This window comes from Rhincodon typus, chromosome 1, assembly GCF_021869965.1.
Source record: "Rhincodon typus isolate 14 chromosome 1, sRhiTyp1.1, whole genome shotgun sequence".
Lineage (NCBI taxonomy): Eukaryota > Metazoa > Chordata > Chondrichthyes > Orectolobiformes > Rhincodontidae > Rhincodon > Rhincodon typus.
This window is the reverse complement of record NC_063332.1, coordinates 137,855,946-137,866,757: the sequence shown is the minus strand read 5'-3', so window position 1 is coordinate 137,866,757 and position 10,812 is coordinate 137,855,946. Positions and strand designations below refer to the sequence as shown.

The window sequence follows — 10,812 nt, the reverse complement described above, 5'->3', positions numbered from 1 at the left end:
GCGCGCGCTTGAGAGACAGTGTGTGTATGAGAGACGATCTGTGTTTGTGTGACTGTGTGTGTGTGTGTGAGAGGGAGAGAGTGTGTGTGCGTGCACCTGAGAGACACTGTGTGTATGAGAGAGGATCTGTCCGAGAGTGTGTGTGCGTGTGTGTGTGTGTGTGTGAGAGAGAGAGAGAGAGAGAGAAAGTGCATGTGCGTATGTGTGAGGAAGGGAGACAGATGTGTGTTCATGCGTGTGTATGTGTGTGTGCTCTTGAGAGACAGTGTATGAGAGAGGATCTGTGTTTGTGTGACTGTGTGTGTGTTTGTGTATGTGTATGTGTGCATGTGTGTGTGAGAGAGACAGAGTGTCTGGTTTGAGAGGGAGAGATTGTGTGTGTGTGCCTGAGACAGTGTGTGTATGACAGAGGATCTATCTGAGAGTGTGTGTGTGTGTGTGTGTGTCTGTGTGTGCCTGAGAGACGGTGCGTGTATGAGAGAGGATCTGTCCAAGAGTGTGTATGTGTGTGTCTGTGTGTATGTGTGTTTGTGAAGGGGAAAGACTGTGTGTGTGTGTGTGTGTGTGTGTGAGAGAGAGAGACAGAGAGAGAGAAGGGGAAAGAGTGTGTGTGTGTATGTGTGTGAGAGAGGGAGAGAGAGTGTGTGTTTGTGTGCATGTGAGAGAGAGTGTGTGCGTGTGTGTGTCTGTGTATGTGTGGGAGAGTGTGTGTGTGTGTGTGCCTGAGAGACAGTGTGTGTATGAGAGAGGATCTGTCCGAGAGTGTGTGTGTGTGTCTATGTGTGTGTGTGTGTGTGTGTGTGTGTGTGCCTGAGAGACAGTGTGTATGTGAGAGAGGATCTGTCCGAGAGTGTGTATGTGTGTGTCTGTGTTGTGTGTATGACTGAAGGGGAAAGAGAGTGTGTGTGTGTGTGTGTGCCTGAGAGACAGTGTGTATGTGACAGAGGATCTGTCCAAGAGTGTGTCTCTGTGTGTGTGTGTGTGTGTATGTGTGTGTGTGCCTGAGGGACAGTGTGTGTATGAGAGAGGATCTGTCCGAGAGTGTGTATGTGTGTTGTATGTGTGAATGGGAAAGAGTGTGTGAGAGTGTGTGTGTGTGTGTGTGTGTGTGTGTGTGTGTGTGGGAGAGTATGTGTGTGTGTGTGCGCACACGCTCACGCATGTGTGTTTGAGGGACAGTGTGTACGAGAGATGATCCGTGTGAAAGTTTGTGTGTGTGTGTGCGTGCTTGAGAGACAGTGTGTTTATGAGAGAGGATCTCAGTGTGTGCATTTCTGAGGAAGGGTCCTGAACCAAAACGTCAACTTTCCTGCTCCTCTGATGCTGCCTGGCCTGCTGTGTTCCTCCAGCTCCACACTATGTTACCTCTGACTCCAGCATCGGCAGTTCTTACTATCCCTGAGTGAGTTATAACCTCACACCTAGCGTGCATTGTTTGACCTAAAATGTCACCTCTTCTTTACACTAATAAAACCTTTACTTCTCTCGGGGCAGTGACTTGAAAGAAATTTAGGGATTTACATACACATATTAATCAACTAAACCTTCTGACTGATTCAAAATTTAACAGCATCTTAGGTTTATTTAATACATCCACATCAGTGGTGTGACACTTTGATATTTTACTTATAAATTCTCTGCCTGATTCCACCTTTCTCACTAACACCTGAAGAAGAAATGAGGCTTTGAAAGCGTGTGCTTTCAAACAAACCTGTTGGCCTATAACCTGGTATCGTGTGATTTCTGACTTTGTCCTCCCCAGTCCAACACCAGCACCTCCACACCAAGAGATCAAAGTTAGGTGAGAGTCTGAGATCTTTATATCATTGAAATCTCATGCTATGATGAGGAAGTTATATCATGAGCATGTCAGTTCAAGATACACTGACATGCTGAATTTGTGACATAGCACAGCATCCCTTTTTTTCTCAAAAGATAAAATCTTAACCCAAACAGACATATATGGTTGTACATAGCCATGTGTTGTCAATTCAATAACTGAACAAATAGTTAAAACAGAGTTTACAAGACTACTGTTTCAGTGTTCAATTTAATGCTTACAAGGTTTGAAACGTTGTCCTGATCTGGTAATCCTTTACCCATGTGGAGAGGTGCACTTTATTCTCAGTTGCACTTGTTGACGACTTGGTTGTTTTGTTATTGATTGTGGTCATTCAATTTCACTGCCCAATCACCATTGTTAAAATGTTCTTCCTCACTCTCTTCATGCATTATTGGTGTCCCATATCTGTGGTGATCAATATCTGTGGTGGCTTCTGGTCCTTTTCAATGTAGCACCATAATCAATAATGTTTTAATATGATTGGCATGGAGGGAATGTCATAGTGGTATTGTCAGTGGACTGGTAATCTAAAGAGTCAGGTAATGTTCTTGGGAACTGGGTTGGCAGATGGTTAATTTTGAATGCAATAAAACTCTAGAAGTAAAAGTTTAATGATGACCATGAAGCCATTGTCAATTGTCATAAAAAGCTTTCTGGTTCACCAATGTCAATTAGGGGAAGAAAAACTGTTGTTCTTTACCTGGTCTAACCTACATACAACTCCAGACCACAACAATGTGGTTGACTCTTAACCACCACCTGAAACAGCAAAGCAAAGCCGTTCAGTTGTTTCAACTCATAGAATTGCGATAGCACAGAAAAAGGCCATTTGGCCCATTGAGTCTGTACATCCCATCCAGACTGAGCCTCCCACCCTATGCCTGTAACCCTACACTTTATCATGGCTAACCCACCTGACATGCACATTAATAGACATTTCAGAGCAATTTGGCACAGCCAATTCACCTAATCTGCACATCGGAAAGTCAGAGCACCTGGAAGAAATGGGGAGACTGCTGTCAGACAGTCACCCAAGGCTTGAATTGAACCCTGTCTCTGGCACTGTGAAGCGGCAGTGCTAACCATTGATCCACCAATTGCCAGAAAGTCTTAAATAAAAGGAACCAAACAGACCATCTAGCATTGACTAAGGCACCAGAAATGATGACAGCAAACATAGCCCTAACAATCCTGCAAAGTCATCCTTAATAACTTCTGGAGACTAGTGCTATTATTGAGGTAGAGTTGTCAGAGTCCTATAGCACAGGTGGGACCCTTCAACTCACTGAGTTGCTCACATCTATCTTCATTAGTCCTGCTTTTCAGCAATTGGCCCATAGCCTTGAATCTTATGACATTTCAATTGTTTATCCGCATACATTTACTGCTCTCCAAGGCAGTACATTCTGAATTCCACTGCCCTCTGAGTGAAAAAAAATGTTTCCTCAAATCCCCTCTAAATCTCCTGACTCCTACCTTAGAAGTGTCTTCCCTGGTTATTTCATCTTAAACTAATGAGAACGCCTCTTTTCTATCCACCTTGTCCATGCCTATCATAATCATATACACTTCAATCATGTCTCCTACCACAAAGCCAATTTTGGATCCAACTTGCCAAGTTACCCTGGATCCCACTTAGTTTTATCATATTTATCAGGCTTCCATGTGGAACCTTGCTGAAACCCATATAAATTATATTAACTAGCAAATTTGTTAGGCATGACCTCCCTCTAACAAAGTTATACTGGCTATCCCTGGTCAAACTTTACCTCTCCAAGTGGAGATTAATTCTCTCCTGCAGAATTTTTTCCAATAGTTTACCTAGCACTGATGTAAGACTGACTGCCTTATCTATAATACCCTTCTTGAAAAGTGGAACTACATTAGCTGTCCTTTAGTCATCTGACACATCTCCTGTGGCAACAGAGGAATTAAAAATTTCAGTCAGCTCCTCTGTGATTTCTTCCTTGCATCCCACAGCAGCCTTGGACACAATTCATCTGGACCTGTGGATTTGTCCACTTTTAAGTCTGCCAAAGCTTCCAACACTTCCTCACTCTCTACTTCATTCTGCCCGAGAACCTCACAGACTTTCTCCCAAATTCTGTACTACAGCCTCCTTTTCCTATGAGTAAAAGCAGAAGTGATGTACTCATTTAACACCTAACCAATGTCCTCTGGCTCCACACATAGATTGCTCCCTTGATCCCTAATGAACCCTATACTTTTCTTGGTTGTCCTCTTCCCCTTAATATCCTTATAGAATATCTTGAAATTCTCCTTAATTTTTCCTGCCATTGCTTTCATGCCCACTCTTGGCTCTCAAATTGCTTGCTTAAGCTTCCCCTGCTCTTTCTGTACAGGTCTAGGGCCTCTATCAATCTGCTCCCTTCACTTCCATTGATTTGTCTCACAATTGGTCAAGCAACAGTCTGTCATAGTCATGCTCATGCTATCATACATTACACAATGTTACACCCTGTTTGAGCATATTGCATGTTTGTCGACAAAATGTCTAGCGTGTTCTTTGAACAAGAATCAAACCGCAAGTAACTTTCAGGCCTGGCCTCATAAGCATATATCAGTTTGTTTTTTTCATTTTTAAAAAAAATATAAGCCATTGCTTACAGTCCAAAGGTCTCCTTCTGCTCTTAGCTCTCAGTTCACAGCTGCAAACCAAACATGATAAAAATAAAAATACAAATGAAAAGGCAGCAAGGGATCCACCAGAGAGTCTGCTAGTTAGAGTCATATGTGGCATAAAGGAAGATGATTATAGTTGTTGAGAGTCAACCATTTCAGCTCCAGGACATCTCTGCCAGAGTTCCTCAGGGATTAATTATGTTCAGCTGCTTCATCAATGACCTTTCCTTCAAAATAAGATCAGAGATGAATATTTATTGATGATGTTCAATATTCATGATTCCTCAAATACTGAGGCAGTTCATGCCAAATACAGTAAGATTGGATAATATCCAGGTTTGGGATGACAATTAGCAAGTAATATTTGTCCCACACAAGTCCTAAAAAAGTAAGTCACCTCCTGCCTTACCAAAGCCTGACAACTATCTACAAGGCACAAGTCATGAGTATCGTAGAATGCTATCCACTTGCCTGATTGAATGCAGCTGCAACAACACTCAATCAGCTTGACATCAACCAGGATAAAGCAACCGGTTTGATTGGCATCACATCCACAAACATCCACTCACTCCACCATCGAATTTCAGCAGCAGCAGTGTGCACTATCTGCAGCATACACTGCAGAAACTTGCCAAAGATCCTTAGACAGCACTTTTCAAATCCATTCTTACTTCCACCAAGAAGGACATGGGCAACACATACATGGGAACACCACCATCTGCCAGTTCCCTTCCAAATAATTCACCATTCTGACTTGGAAATACATTGCTGTTTCTCCTGTGTCACTGGGTCAAAATCCTGGAACTCCTTCCCTAAAGGCATTGTGGATGCATCTGCATCAAGTTTTTGTCAATGTTCATTAAAGCCAAGAGATATGCTTCTTTTCAAATCTTAATGAGTTCATTGGTGAAACCAACATGGAAAATTTGACACGTTTGTGATGTTTGCTGGTTGTCGAGGCAGCAGTTCAAAATGGCAGTTTACCGCCATCTTCTCAAGGAAAATGAGGGACGGAAAACAAACGTTGTTGCAGCCAGTAACACCCACATCCAATGAATGAATAAAAGAAATGATCTGATCTCATTGCATATCCTTGAAACGCTTGATGATACCTTAATATTTCTATTTGAATTTCTAATTTGCACTCTCTGCCGAGTGTGCAGTTTTGGCAGATGTCTACTTGCTTGCTCATTGGGTATCTCTTTTATTCTCCTTTGTCTTTAAGGAAGAATGTCTTGTTTTTAAGAATGGTTAAACAATTTGTTGTTGTGCAAATTGTTCATACTTACCTTCCAACCATAAACTGCGCTTGGGATGATAATCCATCTCCATTGGTGTTACACTTTAATCTAAATTCTTTTGTCCTATTTTTGTTTGAACTGGCCAGAAGTAGAAGTATTCTCCCTCCATGGTGTGTGCATGGATGACTACAGGATGGTTCTTCAGCTGTAAGTTTCACAGCATACTTGAACACAGGCTAGTACAAACGAATACCAAGCTCGACAGCATGCACAAAACGCACAAGCTTTGAAACTCACTTTTAATCCTTTTCCCTGTGTATTCTAGTTAGATTTCCCACTTTATCTTACAAAACCTACCTCAGCAACTACCTACCTGCCCTCATGGTATCCATCTTGCTTGGTTCTAGCCCCATCTTAACCATTAATGCCATTACATAACAACTCACAACTTAGCAGATATCTGTCTCTTTTGTCTGTGCCATCTTTAAGAGGCTGCTGTGCAGCCAGGCAAATCTTGGAATCAATTGACAATGTAATGACACAGAAGGGTCGATGTTAAACTAAAATTTGTTGGATTATCCAAAATTAAATCATAATGAAATGATAAGGAGATTTGTTGGGGAGGTGGGAGGGTAAGAGCGAGCGGAGGTTCTGCTGCTTGCAGTCACTTCAGTCGCAGACTTCCGTCGAGTTTAGGGAAGTAGAGAGCGCACGTCATTGCCAGAGTGCTGAAAAAATGGGATTAGAATTGGAATTGGAATGAATGTAGGGATGTTTGATGACCGGTGCGGTCACAAGGGTTCTGTTTTAGTGCTTATGAAAGCTCCTACGAAGAATGGGGGCAGAGAAAGATGCTGGGGGAGGAGTGCAGTAACACTGACCCTTATATAAAATAAATCATTCTGGGGAAGGTGGGACCTGTACAGGAAGGATGGGTTGCATCTGAACCAGAAGGGCACAAATATCCTGGGAGGGAGGTTTGCTTCAGCTATACGGGATGGTTTAAACTAGATTGGTAGGGGGTGGGGAACCAGATTTGTAATTCAGAGGATGAGGTATTCAGCCTTTCCAACAGACACAACGGGGAGTGAGGTTGTTAATAAAGAAATGCGGTCAATGGAGCGTAATTGTGAACACAGGGATGGTTTGAAGTGTGTATACTTCAATGCTAGAAGTTTCAGGAAAAAGGTGGATGAACTAAGAGCATGGGTCAGTACTTGGAACTGCAATGTTGTGGCCATTACAGAAACTTGGGTAACTCAGGGACAGGAATGGTTGTTGGAAGTTCCAGGATTTAGATGCTTTAAAAGAAATAGGGACGGTGGTAAAAGAGGCGGGGGAGTGGCCTTGCTAGTCAGGGCTCGTATAGCAGCTACTCAAAGGCAGTTCGAGAATGATATGTCTACAGAGTCAGTTTGGGTTGAGGTCAGGAACAAGAAAGGAGCAGTCACTTTGTTGGGGTTTTTTTACAGACCCCCTAATAGTTGCAGAGAAGTGGAGAAGCGGATTGGGAGACAGATACTGGAAAGGTGCAGAAGTCACAGGGTTGTAGTCATGGGTGACTTCACCTTTCCAAATATTGATTGGAAACTTTTTAGTTGTAATAGTTTAGATGGAGCGGATTTTGTCCAGTGTGTTCAGGAAGGATTCCTGACACAGTATGTAGGTAGACCAACATGAGGAGAGGCCACTTTGGATTTGGTGCTTGGCAATGAACCGGGCCAAGTGGTAGGAAAGCATTTTGGCGGTAGCGATCATAACTCTGTTACTTTTACAATAGTCATGGAAAAGGATAGGTACATACAGCAGGGTAAGGTTTATAATTGGGGGAATTGTAATTATAATTCTGTTAGGCAAGAACTGGGTAACATAAAATGAGAACAAATGCTGTCAGGGAAGACCCAGTATAGAAATGTGGAGATTGTTTAAGGAATGCATACTGCGTGTGATCGATATGTTTGTCCCTAGCAGGCAGGGAAGATGCGAGCGAGTGAGGGAGCCTTGGTTCTCAAAAGAGGTCGAATGACTAGTTAAGAGGAAGAAGGATGCTTGTATAAGGTTTAGGAAACAAGGAGCACAAAAGGCTCCAGAGGGATACAAGTTAGCCAGGAAGGAACTGAAGAAAGGGCTTAGGAGAGCTATAAGAGGGCATGAGAAAACCTTGGCAGATAGGATTAAGGAAAACCCCAAGGCTTTTCACACGTATGTGAGGAATAAGAGAATGACCAGAGAAAGGGTAGGGTCGATCAAGGATTGTCAAGGGAATTTGTGCACGGAGCCTAAAGAGATAGGAGTTGTCCTTAATGAATACTTTTCTTCGGTATTCACAACTGAGAGGGACCTAGTTGTAGGAGAGGACAGTGTGAAACAGGCTGGTAGGCTAGAGGAGGTCGATGTTAGTAAGGAAGATGTACTGGGAATTTTGAGGAACTTGAAGATAGATAAGTCCCCCGGGCCTGATGGGAATTATCCAAGGATTCTATGGGAAGCAAGGGAAGAGATCGCAGCGCCTTTGGTGATGATCTTTTTGTCCTCACTGTCCAAGGGTATAGTGCCGGAAGATTGGAGAGTGGCAAACGCCATTCCCTTGTTCAAAAAAGGGAACAGGGATAACCCCGGAAATTACAGGCCAGTTAGTCTTAATTCAGTGGTGGGCAAATTATTGGAAAGGGCTCTGAGAGATAGGATTTATGATCACTTGGATAGGCACAGTTTGATTCGTGATAGTCAGCATGGATTTGTGAGAGATAGATCATGCCTCACAAACCTTATTGAATTCTTTGAAGAGATGACCAAACACGTGGATGAAGGTAAAGCAGTGGATGTGGTACACATGGATTTAAGTAATGTGTTTGATAAGGTTCCTCATGGTAGGCTCATGCAGAAAGTGAGGAGGCATGGGATAGGGGGAAATGTGGCAGATTGGATTCAGAATTGGCTGACCCTGAGAAGATAAAGGGCAGCCGTGGACAGAAAATATTCAACATGGTGCTCAGTTACGAGTGGTGTACCACAAGGATCTGTTCTGGGTTCTCTTTTATTTGTGATTTTTGTAAATGATTTGGGTGCAGGAATGGAAGGGTGGATTAGTAAGTTCGCGGACGATACGAAGGTGGGTCGAGTTGTGGATAGTGCGGAGGGCTGTTCTCGGCTACAAAGAGACATTGATAGGATGCAGAGCTGGGCTGAGAAGTGGCAGATGGAGTCTAACCCTGAAAAGTGTGAGGTGATTCATTTTGGAAGGACAAACTTGAAAGCAGAATACAGGGTTAACAGAAAGATTCTTGGCAGTGTGGAGGAGCAGAGGGATCTTGGGGTTCACGTCCACCATTCCCTGAAAGCTGCCACCCAGGTGGATAGAGTTGTTAACAAGGCATTTGATGTGTTAGCTTTCATTAATAGAGGGATTGAGTTCAAGAGCAGTGAAGTTGTGCTCCAGCTATACAAAACCCTGGTTCGGCCACATCTGGAGTATTGTGTCCAGTTCTGGTCACCTCATTACAGGAAAGATGTGGAAGCGTTGGAAAAGGTGCAGAGGAGATTTACCAGGATGTTGCCTGGAATGGATGGAAGGTCTTACGAGGAAAGGTTGAGAGAGCTAGGGCTTTTCTCTTCAGAACGACGAAGGATGACAGGTGACTTGATAGAGGTGTTCAAAATGATCAGAGGTATAGATAGAGTGCATAGCCAGAGACTTTTTCCTCGGGTGGAGGTAGCTATTATGAGGGGCATAGCTTCAAAGTGAATGGAGGTAGATATAGGGGAGACATCAAAGGTAGGTTCTTTACTCAGACTTAGGGGCCTGGAATGCATTGCTGGAGAGGGTAGTGGAGTTGGCCTCATTCGGGGCATTTAAGCGGCTATTAGATAGGCATATGGATGATAGCATAAGGTAGGGGTGGAGGTTAGATAGACCTTAGGTTTAGGGTAAACGTTCAGCACAACATCGTGGGCTGAAGGACCTGTACTGTGCTGTCCTGTTCTATGTTCTATGTTCTATAAGGAGAAAGTATACAAAACATAACGATTAGAATGGTCATGGGTTTTTTTTAAATGTTTGTATTTAGCTGGAAGAATGTGCATGTTTGTTGACATCCAGCATTGATCTTAGCAGTACTGGACTGAACTGTCAAAGTAACTCTGGAAAAGATAAAAGTTTTGTTTAAGGCAGACACAGTCAATCAGATGTGATAATGTGAATTATGTTTAGCTGAATTTGTGATTGTCATAGAATTGTGCTGTGTAAATGTCATACATTTGATCAGATGGCATAAAAGTGGTGAACATCGAGCGTAAGCTAAATTTATATCAATGTTCATTAAAGGCAAGAGATAAGCTTCTTTTCAAATCTGAATGAGTTCATCGGTTCAACCGACATGGAAAATATGACACGTTTGTGATGTTTGTTAGTGTTGACCTGATCATTTGCAGAAGACTTGATGTGTTAGGACTTTGAATGTACAGCTTTTTTGTATGGAAACAGTACAGAACAAGTTACCTCACACCAAAAGTTTAGTTGGTTCGGAAAGTCGATTGATCAACGACTAGAAGTTGAGATGGAGGAAGCTGATCACGAATTCTGGTCAGATCTTCAGACAGGTCCGTGTAAAAGGGTTGACTTGTGATTGTAAGCATTGTATGGGTAAAATCTTTGCATTATTTTTTGAAGTTTATGTTGTTTCAGTAAAGAACATTCAATATATTCCGTTATTAGAATTGCCTTGGGTTATTGATATCCAGAGTAAACCCGTCAAACCAGGGAAAGTGGGAGCAAAAACCTCCAGATTATGGATCAGTGAGTCAGGAGGGTTGAAGATAAACAAATAACCAGGCTTGGTAGAGGAAGGAGCAATTAAAGTTTATCTGGAAAAGAAGATTCCACTCAATGAGTCATGGGTTCAAACTATTTTGAATGGTGAGGATTCCCTCCAGGAAACCAAATCTACTTGTCTACTTGGAAGCCACACATGTGGAAGGCTATTTGGTGAATGGCATTTCAAAGAAAATAAATCACAACAAGAGGTAGAGGAATTAAAATAAAAATTAGGAGACACAAGCAGGTGTGGACAAGTGGTTGAAGAAACT

General features: G+C 42.6%; 1 protein-coding gene across 1 annotated transcript in view; it reads right to left on the bottom strand.

Annotated features, from left to right (window-relative positions):
* Nucleotides 1-5,476, bottom strand: part of LOC109933930 (E3 ubiquitin-protein ligase MARCHF1-like) — a 34,964-nt gene extending 29,488 nt beyond the window's left edge. The window contains exons 1-2 of the mRNA XM_048607734.1: nucleotides 5,471-5,476; nucleotides 3,467-3,519 (exon numbers count right to left, since the gene is read on the bottom strand). Coding sequence (XP_048463691.1) covers nucleotides 3,467-3,519; nucleotides 5,471-5,476 — 59 coding nt within the window. The remainder of the gene's footprint in view (nucleotides 1-3,466; nucleotides 3,520-5,470) is intronic.
* Between the last annotated feature and the right edge of the window lie 5,336 nt (nucleotides 5,477-10,812).